Below are 21,424 nucleotides of genomic sequence, written 5' to 3' on the forward strand. Positions count from 1 at the left end.
ACTGCACCGCAGCACTGGAGGAAGCTTCACTTTGAAAAACCTCTTACCTAAAAGCCCTATTGATGCTTTACTGGGCCTGGAGGAGCGACATGACAGCTCTCACAGCGCGTTATATATTTATTACTCTCCACTGCAATCACCAATTTCAAACTAATATCCTCATCTTCTTATTGTTTCCATCATCATTTAGCAACCTGCACTGCAAATGGCCTCCTATAACTTTTGCCACTAATATCTCCCAAAAGTGAAATCCGAAGAGGAGACGAATAGAATTGCACATTAAACTACCCAGCCAGGTTAGATTGCCTAATACTCACAGTATGAGGGGAAGCTTATTTTTGTTTGTTGTTTTGCTTTTTTTCCTCCGGACACCGAGCAGACGGACGGACACAGTGTGCTATCACATTAGTATCGCAGCTTGCAGTTCACTATTCCCGGGGTGGTTTGCTATGGTATAGCCTAGCAGGCATAATGTGTGTCAATAATGAAAAAGCATCCAGGACCAGGAGAGCAGAGAGGGAGCTCAAACAAAAATTGGCCCTTTTGCAGGGAGGTTGTAAAATGAAAATAGCCTTGATGGAGAGAGAGAGAGAGAGAAAAAAAGAGAAAGCGTTTTGCCTGATGCAGCCCAGTCACTGAAAGAGAAAGTCATATTAAAGTCAGAAAATAACTGGGGCCGGTGACTTTTCCTTTAGATTAAGATTAGTTATTCCGCGTGTAGCTTTCCTGTGTTACCATATTTGTTTTCACTGATTAATGGCTGTAATTTGTGGATCTGTGGCTCAGCTGTAAAGCCTTGAGGAATATATTAGCTCACTCTGCGTGTGCTTAAATGTTCCAAAGCCGATGGAAGAGCAACAGTTTTATATTACAGGAAACAACATATTAAAAGGGATCTACATATTCATTGCTTTTTATGGAAGTGCTGGTGGTAATATCAAAGGTCCCATATTGTATAAAAGTAGATGTCCATGTGCAGTTTGATTATACATCAGCTCTATGTCCTATATTAATACTATGAAAGTATCAAAGCTTCAGTTCAGAGAGAAATGTGAGCCTTAAAACCAGCCGTCAGGAGTTCTGTGACTTTGTGATGTCACAACTAAGCAGACACCAAGCCCCGCCCACCTGGATCCACCATCCAACACTTGCAGGATTTGGTTTCTCTGAGTGTTTTATCTGAAATATTCTTATATTCTTATGCAATTCCACATAACACAGTCAACCAATCGGAGTGAAGGTTTTAGAGCCTACCCTCTTCTGATTGGCCGACACCAACCAGTTGTTGTTGGAATTAATGCGTATAAGAGAGGGGATGTAAAACTACACTGAGACGGTTTTGGGTTCTTAATGCCACAAATATCCTCTTATAAACTTCAAATGAAACAGGAAAATGTAAAATGTGAAACCTTTTGAAGTAATATTACGACAGTGAATAGATTATACTGTAACAAGACAAATACAAATATTCATAATGTTGCTTGGACCCCCCGGGGGTCACTGCACCTCAGCTTGAGAACGGCAGCTCATTTTCTCTCTGGACGCCTTTGTTGTTGGCGCGACACCATTTAGGTCATTTCCCAGTGAAAAGAAGACCAAATTTAATTTCATCACTAGATGGTGTGGATTCAAATCTCTGCATTGTCATCTGTTTGTATTATTACCCCCTCTCCTCTCCCCCTCCTCCCTGTAGATAACACTGGCAATATTTTTCTCTGCCTCCTAGAATAATCCTTAACCAGCAAGAGATAGTCCAAGAGAAAAGTTCCTTTGAGATAGGCTCCTCAGGAAAATTGAAAAAGTTATTATTAATCCTATACAGCCTGGGACCAACAAACACGCATGCACACACACATTCACACACATGCCAGCAACACATGCCCACACACACATACACACACACCTTCAGACAAACTGAAAGAATGAAATGAGGATTTTGAGGATGTTTTTTTCTTTTTTTCCATCTTTTTGCCTGTGAAACGATGGAAACAGAAATGTTCTCTCTGGCAAAATGAGCCTTGTCGCGCAGGGATTTTTAATTTTATTGCATATTTGAGAGCGAGAGAGCGAAAGGGAGAGAGAGGTGAGAATATTTGAAATTTAAGAAGCAAGTCTAAAGACTCCCTGTGATAAGATAAATACCGGGTAAATGTCTTGGCACTTCAGTTATATTAAACCCTGAATATCTATCTGTGAAGTTAAGTCACAGTCCTCCAGCTTAGCGCATCTGAAACCTTTTAATGCAGAAATATGACTGCAAGAAATTCAAAATTATTAATATGACTGCAAGAAATTCAAAATGATTGTTTTCTTTTTAAAGAATTCATAGACATGGAGTCTATTTGTGCTTAAAATATTAAATTCAAACCGTTTCATAAAGACAAAAAAATTGCATATTACTTACATAGGCATAAACACCAATAGTGATATCCTTATTGTGTTTCATTGCACATGCATGATAACAGTGAGACTTTTTATTTTATTTTAGGTGTTTTATAATGGTCTTTATTTGGAGGGCTGTCAATGGGGTCGGTTATTATGAATTATGAAGACGGTCGGTGCTTTCTTCCCAAAACTATCGCTTTCATTATGGATCCCTCCTCAGCGTGGCAGGCTGACGGCGAGTTGGAGTGGGCTGGGATGCTCCAGAGATAGGAGAGAGGGGAGGGGAGGGGAGGGCGGAGGATGAGAGAGAGAGAGAGAGAGAGAGAGAGAGAGGGAAAAAAGCGCCTGAATCCATCTCTCTCCTCCCTGTGACGTCGCGGGCTCTGGTCCCGGGGTGCGCTGCTCTTTGGTCCCGTCTCAGCAGAAACCACTTTAGTTGTTGCCTCGACCGTCCACACACACACAGACACACAAAGCTGCGGTGCGGTGCCGGTGGCTGCGAGGTGCGAGGTGCGTTGCGGGTTCCCGGCGTCCTTCTACTTCCACGCTGCCAGATCTTGTCCCACATATCAGTGAACAGTTTCCACACTCTGCCTGAAGAGGAAGGCGAGAGAGCCCGAGTCGCCGAGTAAAGAAGGAGAGAGGGCGGAAAGGAAAGAAGGAGCGAAAGAGAGAGAGAGAGAGGAGAAAGAAAGAGAGAGAAAGAGAGAAAGGGAGAAAGGAGAAAAGAAGAGGAGGAGAGAAGAGGAAAGAGGTTCGCACTCCGCACTCCCCTTCTCCTTCCCCGGGCTGAATCTCCGCCGAGAAGATGCTGAGGATAGCCGGCGTGCTGGCTGTAGTGGCTCTGGGGTTGAGCGCCGCTCACACCAAAGGTACGTGGGTGAAGGGCAACTTGCTTTTTTTTGTTAGTGTGTGTGTGTGTGTGTGGTGTGTGTGTGTGTGTGTGGTGCGCATCTGCGAGCGCGTTACGGCTTTTCCTTCAGAGAAACGAAGTGAGAGAAGCTGCGTGGAGAGGATGGAGAGAACCGTCCATCTGATGCTGAGAGCTGCTGGTGCTGAGTCTGACTGAGGCTCAGTCTTGAGTGTCTGAGGCTCCTTCATCAAGAAAATGATCTGGCTTTGCTCTGCAGTGGTCCTCGTGGACTTGTGGGAGACCTGGCACTTAATTACTGTACAGCTGCACAGCCCATAATAGCCCCTCAGTGTATTTGCTTTATCTTTTAATGACATCCATAGACACCTCTATGGAGACCTGTGTTTGGTGTGATGCTCAACACCGACTGACTGTGCTGCGACCTTGTTACAGCCTTTTCCTTTGGGTTCATCTCCAGTTGCATCGCTGTAATATTCATCCAAGGACTTTTTTTTTTTTTTTTTTTAATTTTGTCTCTTCAACATCAGTGATATGTTTGGTTCAGGGGGCTGCATGTGGGTAAACACATTCCCTTGCATGGTCGTCTGCAGGGCTGCTGTGAGACTGATGCTCCTCACTGTTAAGGTCTGTTTTGAGACTGATAGGTGAAGGCAGGTGGGAGGAAAGTGGAGCAGTTTATCTGTGAAGTCGGGTCTGGGGTGTGTGTGTGTCGGTGAGTTTCTGGTTCCAGTGAATTTCCGTCGACTTGGGTGAAAATATTCCTGAGCACATGGTGCCGTTAGTAGCAGACGCATGATTGTGGATCCACTTTTCGCACATGCTCACCTCTAGAGAGGAGCCCAAATCTATTAATAAGAACGATCAAATCCATCAGCAATAGACCTGCGTGTGCTCTGGACATACCTGTTAGCACCACAATGAAAGTTCAGCTCCTCATCAAAATAAAAGCTTTCACAGATCCACCTAAACCCCCTTGATGAAGCCATCTGCAAACACGCACATTAATCATATATGCAAATTAGGCATATAGGTTGGATTTATCAAAAGGCTAATTTAATTCACAGCTGCAATTATCTCATTAAGATTCCAAAACGCGTGGATCCTAATCCCCAAAAGCCTCCACAGATATATGATAACGACATCCAGATGCAGTAAACAGGCGCCACACTGTTGTGTTGTGTTGTGGTGGCAGTTTGTGGCTCCAGCGTCGAGCTAATTTTAGGTCTACCCGGTGCCGCCACTGCACTGGGACCGCTCAGTCCTCTAATGCGCCTGCCATGTGCTTGTGGGTGAGCAGGTAAATGCGGCAACAGGTTCTTTGCTAATCAACTCCCCGCGGGCCGAGGGGCCGGCTTCTTGGCGCAGCGAAATAACAAGGTGACACCTGTCAGTTTCGTCTGGCGGCCAAGAGACGACAGCACGGGCGTAATAAACTGTTCGCCCTCGTCGCCTCCTCCTGACACAGGAAAGTGCCGGTCGTCTGGCCAGCTGCACCTGCAGACTTTGCTGTGTGTGTGTGTGTGTGTGTGTGGAGGGAAAGCATATGCTGATGGAGACGATGCAGGCCGTGACCTGGCCCAGAGGTCGAGCTTTTCCCTCGCACGCACTTTCATTTTAATAAGATTTACTTCACACGCTGCTCTTGAGGATCTGTGTCCTTGCAAATTCATGCACAGTGTGTTTTGTGCTCTCACCTGTTCATGTGTGTGTAATACAGCAGGAAATAACAGGATAGTCGCATTGGAATGATATTTTTTTATTATTGTTTTGTACCCAGAGCTTGACTGTGAAGTAAACAAACAAATTACTGCCAAGTCAATGGGAGAGTGAAAAACAAAAAAACAAAAAAACAAGCACACCATGCTCCTAATTGATTCCCCAGGGCAACTGTACAGTGCAGTTAAATCCAGGGGAAAATAAAAGTGTCTTGTCGATCTGTTGCTACGCTGACCCTGTCACAGTTGGCAGGAGGCTGAGGCTGAACCCAGACCTACATCATCTCCCATCCCTCAACCCCCGCTCCGTATCTGTTTCTCCACTTCGGCTTTCTTTTCAAATGACAACTGAAACGGTGCATTCATGTCAAGCGCGGTGAAGGATCTGCCTCCGTCGTGCCAATACGCCGAGCTGTTTTCCAGATAACTTTGAAGCGGCTGCTAACCCTGTCATTTTCTGTTTAGACGACGCTTCATTCCAGAGAAAGCGCGGACGTGCGACTTCCTTTAATCACCGTCACCCTCGAGTCATCCATTCAGACTTGACGTGCACGCCGCACCACGCACGCGTCTTTATCTACTTAGTATGTGTTTCAGACACGTTGGTAATCAGCTAACGCAACGCGCGAACATCTGTGTGTGTGTGTGTGTGTGCATGGGCTTGGTCCCCCCCCTCGTGCATGGGCAGCGTGAGTGATAGAGTGCAGCCAACGTGTTGACAGCCGCCAAGTATGCAGAAACGGGCAAGGAGGTGATGTCGTTTACAAAGGAATTATTGCATTCGCAGATACACGCTGAGGCTCAAACGATTTCCCCGGGACTGACTGTGTCGCCGCTCGACAGGGAGAATCTTCTGGCAGAGAAGCAGAAAGAGCTATAGAGTTTTTTGCCAATGCTGCCCCGGAGCCCTGCTTTTGTGTAATTCCAAGTAATATGAACTCTGAATTTAGATAGCTCATTACCAGCGCAGTGTATTTTAATTCAGCTACCCACTGTGTGTCTCGTTGTTGGTGGAACCTTTTTGCTGCTTTATTATATCCAGATAAACACACTGTACATTTTTTCTTTCTCTCTCTCTCTACCCCCTCTCCCTCCTCCTCTGTCAGTAAGCAGGTCCTTTGGAACAGGCCAGGCCTCCTGGTAACGAGCTTTAGGCTGTGGCTTTCAGTCTGACGCCTGCTTGTGAAGTTGCAGGATTAATTGACACAGGTTTTTATAATTTATGGTTTTCTATATAGGGGATTGGCCATGTGTGTGTGGCTGGGTGTGAAAGCTGCTGCTTTTGAATGTGAGGGATAAAGAAAGCCAGGAGGATAGTCATTTGAGGATCCCATTAGCAAATAAAAAAAGGGGGTTGACAAAAAAAAAAAAAGTCAGATTTATGTCCCCCCCTTTCGGAGGGAGGAAGTGCATTATGGGAGAACACTCTATAAATCCTCCAACGAGGCTGTGACACTGGATGCGGCACAAATCCTGCCTGGCCTGCCGCGGCCAGGCTCAGCGACATGGAGGAACATCACAGATTTTTTTTTTTTTTTTCCTTTTTATACAAACACTTGCTTTGTCCTCTGTTTTCAAAGCTCCGCTGATCTCTGTACAGCCCGGTGCCATTTGACAAGTAGGAGGGCTTAGTGGCGGCGGCGATAGAGCGACGCCAGGGGCACTGATCCCAGCACAGTCCTACAGTACCGCACAGAGACAAAAGACAGAGAGGGGGAAAAGGGCGGAACAAGTTTCAGCTGTCGTCCTCCCAAACAAGGAGGAGAAGGAGGGTTCCTGTGATCCCGGGGATGGCTGACCCTAACGTCTGTAGCATCACATGGGCTCGCCCTCACTGAGCATCAAGTGAAACAGGCTGTTTTTTATAGCTAATGAGAAATCAAGCCTTTCCTTTTAGCTTCAATTTCAGATATCAGATGAGTATAAGAGTGGCGCTGAGTGGGCGTTTGTTTGCTCTTTTCAAACGTACGCAGAAAGTCACAAATGAAAGCGAGCTTTGTCCCTGAAAACTATTATCAGATCTTTAGTGTAGCTGAGGTATTCCACTGTGGCCCGTGTGTGCACGTCTTCCTCCATCTTTACACTATATACAGTATCTGACTCCTTTTGTTCCACCTCTTGTATTTTTGTCTCTTCCGACTCGATTGTCTTTTTAGATGTGGAAAAGGGGAAGGAGGTGGATGCGTGTTGGGAGTGAAGTCAGCGTGTGCGTGTGCAGGCATCAGGGTGCAGTGTGGGTGTTTCATCTCTCTCTCTCTTCCTTTTTCTCTTCCTGTGTTGGTGTCTCTGAGTGGTCACGGCTGACCATGCTTGGAGGCAGATATTCAGCCACTGATTTACCCTATAAAGTGGAAGAGAGAGACATGGCCGGGGTAGTTTTTTTTTTTTTACTTTGGCGCTGAATTAGGTCGGACTCTCACTTTTGGAGATGCATTCGAAGACAGGAAAGGAAAAAAGGAGAGAAATTGTTGAGCAATTTTCTGCTTTTGCACCATCTGCGACTCTATCTACGTTTGCAGACGGAGTTTGTTCAGCTGTCACGGAAAAATGTTATGTTCAAATATCCACTTTTCTTCCTGAGCACCTGCAGGATTTCACAGCTCTATTAGCTTAGAAAGCGAGTTAACGTCGTGCTGCAGCTTGACATTTTACCTCGTCTGCTTTCGGTAAACAATGGTCCCGAATGGTAGATATTTGAGGAATAACTGTCATAAAGTTGGCACGGTTACATTTCTAGCTATAAATACCTATGTACAGTTGGCTAGCATTACCTAGCATTAGCCATTTCCTTTAATTGCACCTTCTTCTGTCCCTGTATCTCACTATCAAGCAGATACAAAACCTTAGTGCTAACAGAAACACTCTTGGCTGAATACTTCTTCTTATAATCAAAGAAAAATAAAAATAGTATAGGGTAGAGTGGGAATTTCAAGCCACTTGGACTTAACAGTAATTATTTTCTCATAATATATTCAAAACTGTACGACTGTGTGTGTGTGTTGCCACTCTAGTGCGACACTTAGTCCCCACTTCTTAAGGATAATCAAGTTTGTTAGATGTTTTAAGTGGCTCGCCAGACTCGAAGCATGCTCCCCTGCTGATTGGCTCTCACGGCCCCACAGTACATGCAATAGACACCACTTTCACACACAAACATGCGCGCACACACACACATACGCGCCCAAGAGCTCTCCAGGATTTTCAAGGCATTCCTTCTGCCACCACTTCAAGTCCTCCTCTCGTCCATTTGCTCCTGTTTTCTAATCACTTACTGCTAGTCCAATCTCACCAGTGGACTCCCCTCTATTTTTCAGCATGAGGTGATGACACATCGTGAGACGTACACACACACACACACTGATGATTAAGAAGGGGTTACACAGACTGACAGTTGCCTGACCTGTCCCTCTCCACCAGCTGGGTCCGGCATGACCTCAGTGGAAATGATCAGAAGGAGAAGATGGAGATAATTAGAGGATGAGTGAGAGGAGAGAAGGTCAGAGAGAGACAGAGAGAGAGTTGCAGATCTTTGTCTCCGTGACTCATAAATCGTCACACTTGGCAAGTGGAGCACTCAAGAGTTGAGTGCAGTAGACTTACTTGGAGATAACTCTGCTATCTGTGTTGGTGTTTTACTGTGGGTGTATGTATGTACAGTTAGTAGCAAGAACAAAATTAAGTGAATTAATTCAAGTCGAGTATGAAGTTCAAATGTGGAAAATAAAAACAAACTGTTGCAGCCAGTGATGGACTGGCTCCAACTGGCACCACTAGCATTTTTGACAAAGACAGGCCACACATTACACAATATCTTTAGCAGTGATCAAAATGATGATGAGAAAAGAATAAATGCATCACTAACTGGAGGAATCAAACTCAGACTGGAACAAAGATATGATTATAGGGAGAGCTGTCCTACCAGGAGAGCTACACGTTGCTCCTGATCTCCTACGTTATTTTGTCTTCAGTCTTTCAGAGTTGGCGGGCCGTAAACCAGCTGGCCCTGACTGACTTATTCTTCTTTTTTTTGTGGCCTCATCAGCATGGCTGCATCTTCACGCTGCTGTTGTGACATTTGCCCATATTGCCCTATGGCCGGTCCATCACTGGTTGCAGCTAATAACTCATGAATCATCCCATTGCAAGTGTCCATACTGATGGCACATTGGAAAAGTTTCACAGTGTAGGCTGGAAGATGTATGTGAACCCCTCGGCTCATGAAGTGAGCAAAAGCTAAGTGCAGTCAGGGATTATCAACCCTCAAGTCCAGTGAGTGAAACCAGAGCTGAGTTATGAGGTTAGAGACTCTTTGACTCATAAAAAAAAACACTTCAACGTTTTGAGTTTGCCCTCCTCGAAAAAAATCAAGCTGAGATGACTCCAAGAGCACAAAGAAAAATGATCAGTGAGGCGAAAGTGAAGTAACGGCTAAAGGCCTGAAAACAAGGAGCTGGAGCTGCTTATCGATATTCATTCATCATGGCACGTCTATCCCAGAGTACAGTGGTCTGGACATCTGGACTTTATCAAGGGGAAAATGTTTATCAAAGCATCTTAACTGGATGATATCAGGGCGACTGTTCTGCTACTGAAGGTCAGAGCTTGGACGATGAACCTAAACACACAAACAGAGTGGCTTCAAACAAAGAAAGAACAACCTGTTGGAGCTGAGCTGAAGTGTTTGCCTGAGGTTATTGCTGAGTGGGCTGGTAGTTATTAAATCCAAAGATTGATTGGCTTTTTGCAGCAGCACCGTGAATGTTTGTGTGATATTTGCTTTTTTAGCTCTCACAATTTTATTTTCATCTGAACTTGCTTGAAGCTCAGATTAGATTTCAAATCAATGCAAAAGAAAAGCAGGTCATTGTAAAGGGACCACATTCATTTTCCTGCCACTCTATATTGTTAGTATTGACTCTATCTCCACTTTGATTGAAACTGATCGTCTATGATATTCTCTTTAGGTTACATCTGGTCTGGGTTTGCAGGTGCTGGAGCTTTTTAGAGGTAAGGAAGATGATATATAGGTTAGTATTTGGTATAAACTACATTATTCAGTGGTTGGTATGACTCTTCCTGCTCCTGTATGCCCTGTTGGGATATTAAAAATAGAGTTAAAGGAATAGTTCAACACACTGTTGGGACTACTTCCTGGGCAGCCAAAAAAATATATAAAATAAAAATAGAGCAACTCTAAGTAGCAACTTTAAGCTTTACAGGTGCTTTACTTATAGATAGGATCTGGCTATTTCTCTCCTACCAAGGCTTTTTGCCAAGCTATGCCAACTGGCTGCTAGCATCGCATGCATATTTAGCGTCCGCAGTGATACCAATGTTTTCACTGAGCTTTAAGCAAGTAAGCATATTCCCCTAAAATGTCAAGCCGTGCCTGGTAAACCTGTGAAATGTCACCGAAATGGAGACAAAATGATGCGCCGCCGTGCTATTGACCGTGAGCATTTTTCACTTCTTGCCTCCTTGTTGCTACAGTGTATTCTCATGTTAGCTCCCTCGCAGCCACGGTGTGTTAGAGAGGCAGTTTAAGGCTACTGCAGTGTCACTGCTGAGGACGACTCCGTATTCAGGTCAACCCCTGCAAGAGCACCGGGGGTTGCCTGTTCCAGCACTGCAAGGCACCAACGCACGCTCTTAATTGTCAGTCTGCACACACAGGCCCATTAAAAAGTGTTAGCACCACAGATCTGCTAATGGTTTGCAAGGTTGGTGATTATCCACAGGTATTGGGGCTGCCGGTACACGCACACACATATTAATCAACCAGTAATTGTTATTTTCTTCATTAGTCTACATTCCTGGCGCAGAACACACACACACACACACACACACACACACATAAATGCCCACACAACACAAGCAGTCCCTGTGTGATTTTGTCTTGATGATTGTGTTAAGTGCTCATCACTTGCGTGTCTGTTCTCCTATCTGTGCTCAATTTCAATTAATCTGTCCATTTCCCCATGAAGGCAACAGTTGTCATCCCATATGCTAGCCACTTACAGGCTGAACAGGAGCTGGCAGAGCGTATACCGATACATACACACCCCAAACATTCACAACAACACATGCACACACACAGACACACACAAACACATATGGACACTTTAAGGAAAAACATGACCACATAAACATTTTTTTTTTGCTTCTACATCTAGACTTGGTAGGCTATAGCGCTCAGGGCTCTCTTGGCAGCCGGAGCTCCAGCAGCAGCAGGAGGTCCAGGAGATACAGTAGCTACATCGCCTGCCCCCCCTCACTGATAAAAAGCTGTGTTATTTAGTGCTGGTTGTTGTGAGTTACAGTACCGGTGTCAGCACCCCTGGCGTTAGTCCAGACCGAGAGACACTACTACTGTAAGTCTGTCACCCGCTTCTGTGGTGTTGATGATGGATAGTGACTGGAGACGAGGCCTGCCTGTTTACTTGCATTATCCCTGTTCAGCTATTACACTGAAATATGAGTCATTATGTATTTCTAAAGCAAAGAACTGGAACTGGGTGCCAAAACATTTAGTCTTTTTTTAACACTGTATTATCAAGCTTACTGATATCTACTGTAATATGTCCTGATGCAGCCTTGATTACTATAAAGGCTTTGAAAGCATCACCACCACCACCGCCGCCGCCGCTGTTGTTTTGATGGTGGAAAATGTTGTTTTTGTCCCCCCTTTTAGAGATATTATGCGCCGCTCAGTGAAAATTGCAAGACAACAGACGAGTTATACACACACAGACGCACACACACACACACAAATGCAGACATGAGGTGAATGCGTGCGGCTGTCCTTGGTCCAATGCCACTCAGCAAGAAACAGCAGCGGAGCTATCCGTAGTGCTGAAAGCAGACTCACTGGAAGGAATCTGTCTTTTCTTTTCTTCCTTCCATTGTGGCTGTGTAAAGTGTGGGCATTTTTGCATTTGCATACAGCAGCAGCATGCGGTGGAGGTACAAGCAGAGGAGTGGAGACATGTGAGGACACACCAGGGACCTGACAGCCTGTCACAGCTATGATAAGGCTGAGCAGTGATTGATGGGTGACAGATGGACGGGGGGTAAAATGGCCTGGAAAATGTGCAGCATCTCAATGATGATGATGCTAAACAGCCTCGTTTTTAACATGTTGCTCTTACATAGCCAGACATGATGCTATGATGGCTTCTCTTCATTTATTTAAAGGCCATAAAAAAACCTATTCTCACAACAACAGACCTCCTACATGCACACTTTGCTGCTGAAGTTAAAATAGCTTTTGGAACTTCTTTCACAGGAGTGGACGGATTTCCCTCATCTAATAAGGATTCAGCAGCATTGACACCTCTGTAGAAGTGCAACAACATGTGTTATGTCTAATAAAATCCTTCAAGTGATGTCATGTGACTCAGCAATAGTCGGAGCTGTGGGCTGCAGGCTGGAAGAGTACAACAAAAACAAAGAGGCTGGTGCAGAGAGAGAGAAGGTGGTGAGCTCTGGAGCAGCTTGAGGCTAAAATAGCTGCTGTTGAACCTCTGACACATGTGAAGCTGCGTTGTGGCTGATGTTAGGAAGAGAATAAAAGATGATCTGCTTTTTTTGGTTTTGTCGACTTTTATAAAAAATGATTTTATATGACACTTTGACTCGGAGCGCTGATTGAGGATCCTCACACACTGCAGTTTGTGTTGTTTCGGCGTCTGGCTGTGACTCTCCGTGGCATCAGGGTGGGGGGGCCACGGAGCCAAGAAGCATAAAGCATCTAAAAATAAATAGTGTTCCCACAGAAGTGTATTGAGTTGTGGCCAGCGACCCTCACACACACACCGGCTGCTCGGCCATATTTTCAACCTGCTATAGAAATGGAGGCACAATGATCCATGAATCCTTTGGCTTTGTGATGAGTTCATGGTGAAGTGTGTGTGTGCGTGCGTGCGTGTGTGTGTGTGTGTGTGTGTACTGTGTGTGTTTGTGTGTTATGACTTATGGAAGGCGAAAGGCTCAGAACTTGAAATATGTCTATGTAATATAGTGCCCTTCCTTCCAAGACATCTGTAACGCTTGTTTGCCCACCCAGACGCACACATGCATGAACACACCACATACACACACTCTCTCTCTCTCTCTCTCTCTCTCTCTCTCCCTCTCATACACACACGCCCACAAACCGCACACACAGGTGGAGCATTTGAAATGAACAGGTGGGACCAGCTTTGTGTATATGGCCTGTCACGGATGCAGCAATTTTATCCTTGTGCTGTGTAACTGGGCCACTGACACACACACACACACACACACACACACACACACACACACACACACACATGCATTGTGAGCTCTTCCACTCTCCTTTATAAAGGTGCACTGCAGTTTCCTGTGACTGGTGCACAGGCTCAGTAATTGCATGCCTGTGTGTTGGTGTGTGTGTAGCCTATAGGTTGTGCTCTCTTTCTGTGTGTGTGTGTGTGTGTGTGTGTGTGTTTACCTGCGTCTAGGTCAGATCCTTTGGGATGTGAACTCTCTGCTGAGTTGTTTCATTTTTAACAGGACGCTCAGGGCCTCATTTGTCCCCGTGTGTTTTGGGAGAAACCACCAAGGTGCTCCACTCCCTCCCCAGGAAAGAGGCAGGTGATGAGGATGGTGGGTGGGGTGTGTTGTTGTTGTTGTTGTGGTGGTGGTGGGTTGGGGTGTGTGTGCGCACTAGGGATGTCACGATTATAGATTTTCTTGGTAGGATTATTGTCAGAGAAATAATCACGGTGTTACGATTATCCTGATTATTACTGTATGCATCAATACATTTCACAACACTATGAATGTGTAAAATCAAATATAGTCAAAATATAATTACATTAGTATAGGACCAGTTATTAATCCCCCGGGGAAAGTGTTTGAAATATTTAAGTCATTAATTGTCATCTATACCAAATATTTAAGTTAATTTTAATCATTTTTACATGCTAACATTTAAATTCCAATTCAGCGTTACGTTAGATAAATGGACCAGTATTTGTGCATCTACCTTTAGTTTGGCGCACATCTGCCGATATGGTTCTATCTTTTTCGGAAAGTGACAGTGTTTAGGAATCTTTACGTTCAATTAATTGTTGCATTTAATACCGCAATTAATTGTGAAAACAAGTCATCGTGACTACCCTAGTGCTCACTGAATATCTGTCAGCTCTTATAAAAGCCCAACAGGCTGCTGTAGTCAGGAGAAAAAAATAGAAAAACATTTCAAATCAAATCAAATCAAATCAACACAATTTGCCAGATTGTGATTGTTGTTGCGGGCGGCGGCGTGTGGCCACATGTTTGCTGTGATGTGCAGCAGCTGCGTCACTGGACCTGCTGCACTCACTCATATCTGCTGTGTCCTGCATCTCTTCATCCTCCGCTCCCGTCCTGCAGCTGACAGCAGCCTGGCCGGAGCAGCTCCCCCCTGTGTTACTGCTGGGAGGAGGAGGAGGAGGAGGAGGAGGAGGAGGATCTGGGTCACTGTGTACCTGCCCCTCCCACTGCTTTGCACCCCCTCCTCCCCCCCCACCACCACCTCCCACTCCCACCACTATGTACATCCTCTGTTCTATCGTCCCTCCATCTTCCCCCTCCATGTTTCTTCCTTGTCTAATCTCTTAGCCAATAATATAAATCTGTCAAATTCAATCTGGCCCTTGTTTTTTTTTTTAAAGGGACATTGTGTAACTTCTCCTGTTATCTATTCACGAAAATCGATTATTTCATTCAAAAGTATGTTTCTCATTAACCAGTAATCCCCCCATCAACAAACTGAAGTGTTCCTTTCAGCTCTGAATTTGCCGTTCATATCATTCATATCTCCATGGAGCGGGTAAGCTCGGTGCTGGCTGCCATGTCGTGTCGCCATGTTTTTACGTTCAGTGTCAGCGTGACGGTAGGAAACCACGGAAACTCAGCGGAGACACGTCAGTTAAACAATACGACATCACCATGACAACATATTGTCACGTGTATTGTTTTGCCTCGTGCTGTTACGTGCAGCGGCTGTCGTCCGTCTGCCGTCTATTTCACGTGAATGCAGCATGAAAAATACGATTGAGTTGCTTGCGATATACAACTGCAACGCTAGATGGGAGTAATTACTACACAATGTACCTTTAAGTTGTGTGTGTTTTTTTTCTATCTCTGGTCCTCATCTGTTCCAGGTTCCCTGCTGTGTTTACCTGCTGCAGCATTAGTGTGGAGATAATGACCAGTGGCGAGGTTTATCCAGGTCTTATCACACCGCTCTGTCTTTTCCCTCTGGATCTGTCACTTCCTTTTCTCTTTCGCTTTCTGCCTCTTTTTTTTTTTCTTCTTTTTTTTCGGGACCCTGTGAAAACAACACGAAGCATCAGGTTAGAGACGTTTAAAAGGTTAATAAGAGAATATGACTTCTATTGACTTTATTAAGGTGGCTGAGGCTTTATCAAGAGGCTGAGAGCGATGAGGAATAAAAATCACAAACATGCAGACATGCACACGTAATAAACTACATGTATACTCTCAGTGTAATTCTCTCATGTTCAATCCGATGTAAACATGAAGGATGCATCCTGAACACACATATTTTAATCATAATTTATTCTCCTACACACATGCACACGCTCTGACACACTCTGACACACTCTCTGGAACATGTTCGGACATCACAGGCTAGATGCTAATTATAGGGTGGTGAATAATTAAGGTGCAATATTCATTCATTAAACACTCAAAAATGGTTGGCAGGAGACACACACTCTCACATACACACACACATGCACACGCACACGCAATCTCTCAGCCCCCCCCCCCCCCTTCACTCCCTCCATTTGAATATCTTGTCACTTGGATACACTGTATGTTAACATGGGTGTGCGTGTGTGTCCGTGCATGAGTGTCCATGCATTTGTGTGTGTGTGTGTGTGTGAAGGTCGCACATTCTTCTAACCAGCACATCATTATTAAATCATGAATCAAGCCCTGCTCACTCACCACTCGCTGCCTCTCTCGCTGTTTGGTTCTCCTGTTGAGTTGCGGGGTTATACTGTATGTGTGTGCGCGCGCTTCACTCACTAACGTGTGCCCGTGGAATGGAAGGTGTGTATGTGTGTGTGTATATGTGTGTGTGTGTTGGCTTGGGCCCCCTTGAGTTCTCATTATGGTGAGAGTGGATGACCGAGCCCAGCCCTAACATCTGTCTCTGAGAGTGGTGCGGCCCCACACCGAGCTCCTGGCCGGGGAGCGACCTGAGACCAGAGGCCGCTTCCTGCTACATAACGAGCCACGCCGCGGAAAAACTTCCACTGCTGTATCCAAATCCACTCTTGGATAAACATTTTTTTTATCCCGTATGGGGCGTGTTTTAACATCACAACCTGCTCATCAACATCCCGATATATCTCTGTACAATATGTCGGATTTTTTTTGTCGTTATTCTCAAGATTGGATATAAATAAAATCCAATATTAGCTCTTGCCTTAACGTTAATTTGACTTTGTAGAATCAAAGTACAACCAGTGCCAAAGCCTTTCATTGCTCCTCAGTGACAGATGGCGGAAAAAGTAAAAAGCAGACTGGAGAGAAGAAAAAGAAAAAATCACTTCCGACAATGTTTGTCCTCTTGAGAAAAATAAACTCGGTGACACCCACCAGAGAGCGGGGACATATTTCAACATCGTCTTTGTGACATGGAGCATGAGCTTATTAAAAATGTGGTCTTATTTAGGAGCAGCACAAATTACTACACACAGAAACTTTTAATATTTAAAAAGATGACATTAAAATAATATGACAAGTCTGTGCTGCGAAACGCTCGGATGTCTCTGTGGAGTTTATTCTCCTTTGTTTTTTTCTCCACATTCACTAAAATAAGATCTCACATAGTTTCTCTTCTTTTATTTATCAAGGGAAGAGAAATTCATTATTTCCAGCAGCACCCTGGTTAATATTTACAAAGCTTGAACACACTTAGGTTTTTGTATTGGACTTTCCTCAGCAGTTCTGCTGCTGCTGCTGCTGCTGCTGCTCGCTGTGAAGCTGCATGGAGACGCTTGAGGTTTGCTGCTTCACTCAAGGTCACTAAGATTGTAGTTGCTGAAGGAGCTACTTATTCTTTAACATTTTTTAAAATAAATTCAGTATTGTACATGTCCAAAATGAAGTGCATGAACAGCCAAACATTTCATGTAAATGTGATGTTCAGTAGGTATTAACATGAACATTCCTTCTGGGATGACCTTCCACAATAAAGTGCTGCCTGGTTAGCAACTAGTGGGCCACTTGAACCCAAATATGTTGAGTAGAAGTTTCTTTTACCTTTTCAAACCTTTTATCAAAAGTTTTAACTTTTGAAATCTGGAGTGAAAATTAACTGTTGATGTTTAATCAGCAGTTTTCTCTCCAAAACATTTCAGATCTGCTGAATGTGAAAACTAGCGCTGAATGGATGCTAATGAAGTCGTCTAAAGCTGGGGACACAGTACTCGATTTTACCCACAATTCACAGCCCGGCCTAGTCTGCACAAGACGGCACGGCAAGTTGGCGCAGGAATCTGTTGGTGTGTGAGGCGAACAGACCCCGCCCAACTTCAGTTGCAGCATTTCAAACATGTTTGACTTTTCAGGCCAACTCTGGACACATTCATGTCGTAGCCTAGTCTGTATCGATGGAAACACATGTAAGAAGTGCCAGAATCCGACGTTGACTCCTACACAACTTGATCTACACAACTTGATCCACACCTGTTTTTTTCTTTTCAATGGATTTCTTACAGCAGATAGCTGCTCAAGCAGCAGCAAGCTGTATGTCATCCAAGTTTGTTTACACTTTGTAGAACGTGTTGACATGGTTGTCTAGCAACAGGGTTCAAGGGTGGAATCTCCGCTAACAGGCAGTTTGCAGGTTAGTCGCTGTAACGTTATGATGTTGGCAGGAAGCTCATAAAGAGTTACAAATATCTCAACTAACCCCATCTGTGGAAATCACTACACATCTACATTCCATAAACTCCTGTCACTCCTGCGAGACTTTGGTGCGTTCATGGTTTGACAAATCGTTGGAGTCTGTGCTCCCTCATCTGGCGCAATCTTTAATACGAATACCAATTACTTCCTACCTCGTCATGTCAGCTGGAACAAGGTGGCGTTCTCCAGACTTGCTCCAATTTTAGTGAAAGAAGCTAAAGAGGAACTATTTTTACCTTAGGCCTAACTATGCTACATTTTTACCTGAGTTAAACAGCTTTGGAGTAATTCTGATGGTTAAATAAATGGCTTGTAACTTGATACAGGGATAACGGAGGCTCTCTGCCTTCCAGACCTGTTATTTGTGTCGCTGTCGCTGGTATCGCTCCTTTGTCATCGCTCTGTCGCTCAGCTGCAATCGCTCGTCAGTTTGACATAAGCTCACCTTTTCGCTTTGATGGCGTCATGACCACTACGATGTCTCTCCACACCGGCACCACTGGGATTACGGCAGCCAATCAGCGTTGAGTGACAAGCGAGTGACGACCAGAGAAATGACGTTGACTTGGGATTTCCCTTCTCGAGCGACAGCAACGAAAATAAAAGGTCCGGTGTGAATGCACCTTTACAAGATCAGAGCCTCCGACCAGGTGCCCTAGCTCTCGTCTTGGTGGCACCACAACGCAAACGCACCGCGTAACCCATAATCTCTTGTCTATGACAGATGAGACTACACAAATATACACATCATAACGTGTATATGATAGTTAACGTTATCCACCGCTCCATGGCATAGTTTCCCTTTACAGTAGATGTGTGATCCCCATTTGTCATTAAAAAAATCTGCTGAAGCCAATCGGTTGGTGTGTACTGCAAGTCATTCCTGAATTGGCAACAACTGTGAAAATTGTGTAGTAGTGCATCCTCAGCTTTCAAAGTAGTTTTGAATTCAACATGGCAGAGCTGGGAGTTGATTGTTGACTCCGTGCATTAACATTAAGACCTAAGGTGTGGTCTGAAAATGTGTTGTTAGATTTAAAGCCTCAAGCACAAACACATGGTTTTCTGAAAGACCTGGATGTTCACTAAAACCTTTTATTGCTCCGTCTGAAGCAGACATGAAATGAAAAATAAAAAACTCCCTTTTTTCTGTGAAGACCTTGCCTTGGAAAAACCAGCACAACATCAACATCAGCTGCATTTTTTTTGTTTATGTTGATAGACAGTGTGTCATTTCCTATTTCTGTCCGTTTCAGGGACTGAGAAATAAAGGTGTTGGTGACATCTTCTCTTGCCCCTCCTCCTCTGAACATACTAAAGTCAGCATTTGTTGTTTTTTTACCCTGTTACCCCCTCACTCAGCTACCGTCTGCAGCTGCAACCTTAAAAACTTTTGTGCAGGCTAAAAAACAGTACATTTCCCATGAGTGATTTTGCCCTTTAACACAAATTTCAGTGACTCAGAATAAATGCATTTCATCGGCCATTAGTCTTGGACACACAGTAGGCTACTCGTATACTACACCTCCATATCTCATCAGTGTACAGACGTCACGGGTCCGTATGGTTTAACTTTAGCATGTTTTAAGCACTGAACGTCGACCTCTGCCACTCCCATTATCCCCCTGTGCTGCGTCAGAACATCGTCGCTCGTCATCGGCTGCAAGATCTAATGACTAATAGGAATTTATTGGCTCCATCATCCACTTTACAGAGGATTAAAAACAAGCCGTAGTTTGCTCCTTTCGACTGTGAACGACAGAGCTAATAATTATCCGGCGCCTCGGCTTCCTCCTCAAACGGCAAGATGATTTGTACAAAATGTTTCTCTATCATTTTACTCCCTTCGTTTCTCCCTGAGCTCTGCTGGAATTTATTCAGAAGATATGAGACAATCTATCTCTTGCTTCTTTGAATGTAAAGATATATCAGCGCTCTAATCCTTCACTACTTCTCAGCGTAACGCTTTAATGTCGCTGCAATACAAACAGCTGCTGCCTCCGCTCCTCTTCGCTCACAGCCACACTGATAATACATACATGCACCATTTAAATGTCAATGAGTCCTTTCCTTTAAGGCTGTGCAGCGGCTCCCCAAACTGATTATATCTGGCTGTGTGGCATTCGCCAGGTGGGATTTTCAAGCACTCGAGCGTCCGCCACCTGATGCTCAAGAACATATAGGGAATGGCTTTTTTGTGTGGTTTGTGTGCGAGCATGCGTGTGTGTGTGTGTGTGTTTTTGGTCTCCGAGTGTGTCCCGGTCCTGGTGGGTCTCTCTCCATCTGTCTGAACGGTGGCAGTCGTCCCCTGCTGTCCACTGCCAAGAAGACTGAACACCTGTAGAGGGGCTGCAAACACACATTTACCCATTCACGCACACTCGCCTGCAGACACACGCCATGTCTTGAGGTGCTCGTCTACATCTGAGCCCCCCCCTCCTCCTCCCAACCTCCGTCTTTTTTTTTGTTCACCCACCACTTTCTCTTATTTACCTACCGTCGGTTTGTACCTTTTTCCGCTTTGTGTGTACATGCTGGGCGTCTTGAATGTTTGTTGTGGTGTAGCAAATTACTTGTCCCCGGTTGGGTGGGTAATTTTCCAGTAGCATTGGTGCTTTCATCCATGCAGTCTCTCAGGGCGCGGTGTTTATGAAATGACATCGTAATCACGCCCTTTTCCACTTTCTCTCCATTTTCAGCCCCTCGGGAAGCAAAAGGAGGAAGGCAGGCGGGTGGGAGGGTTTCAGGTTTATATGCAGATGCTGAAAAACAAAATGATGGAAATCTGTGACAGGCCGCTGCAAGGGGGGGGGCAGGAGAGTCAACAGCAGAGAATAGGTGAGCGGTTGAGTGACAGGTTGAAATTGAAATAGGACAAACACACAGAGGCCAGAAGAAAGAGACGGAGGGAGAAAGCAGGACCTGCAATGCAGTTGTGGGCAAATTGGAGGGATATTTTGTTGAATCACATTTAAATTTCTATCTGTGGTATTTTCATTTAAAGAAATGTTTAAAATTCTGCCTCTTCTTCTTCTTCTTCTTGCTATGGTGACATTTGTGATCTGTCGCTGTCAAAGGAAATAAAAAATACCAGGGGTTTTTAAGAACTGGGCGTACGAACAGAAATGTCTGTATTTGGTATTCATACCTACACAGAACGAATAATAAACCTCACTTGTTGACACGCAGGCTCATTTACATACACAGATGCCCAGAGTTTATATGTATATGGTCAAAAAACATCCCTCAGGCCCAAATCTTCTTAATGTAGATTCAGTTTTTGTGGACAAATGCAGCAACAGTGGAAAATAAGCACTAAAAAAGTCAGCAGATAATGAGGTTAAGATGCTGCTCTGTCACCCTGGGAGCTGGTGTTTGGGGAAAGCTTCCCAGCATGCACTCGGGCAATGGACTTGAGGCTAATTGTATGTGTATGTTGTTGTATTTCCTGTTGTGTGCTGCGGCATTTTCACCCCTTTCTCTTGTTGTCACAGAA

General features: G+C 44.6%; 1 protein-coding gene across 1 annotated transcript in view; it reads left to right on the plus strand.

Moving 5' to 3' along the window:
• Positions 1-2,677: 2,677 nt before the first annotated feature.
• LOC146975735 (calsyntenin-2-like) overlaps positions 2,678-21,424 on the plus strand; it is a 281,409-nt gene continuing 262,662 nt past the window's right edge. Inside the window, exon 1 of the mRNA XM_085794957.1 lies at positions 2,678-3,257. Within this exon, the coding sequence (XP_085651083.1) occupies positions 3,194-3,257 (64 nt within the window). The 5' untranslated portion in view covers positions 2,678-3,193. The remainder of the gene's footprint in view (positions 3,258-21,424) is intronic.

The sequence above is a fragment of the Trachurus japonicus genome, chromosome 13 (genome assembly GCF_045865225.1).
Source record: "Trachurus japonicus isolate A0001 chromosome 13, Traja_1.0".
Taxonomy (NCBI): Eukaryota; Metazoa; Chordata; class Actinopteri; order Carangiformes; family Carangidae; genus Trachurus; species Trachurus japonicus.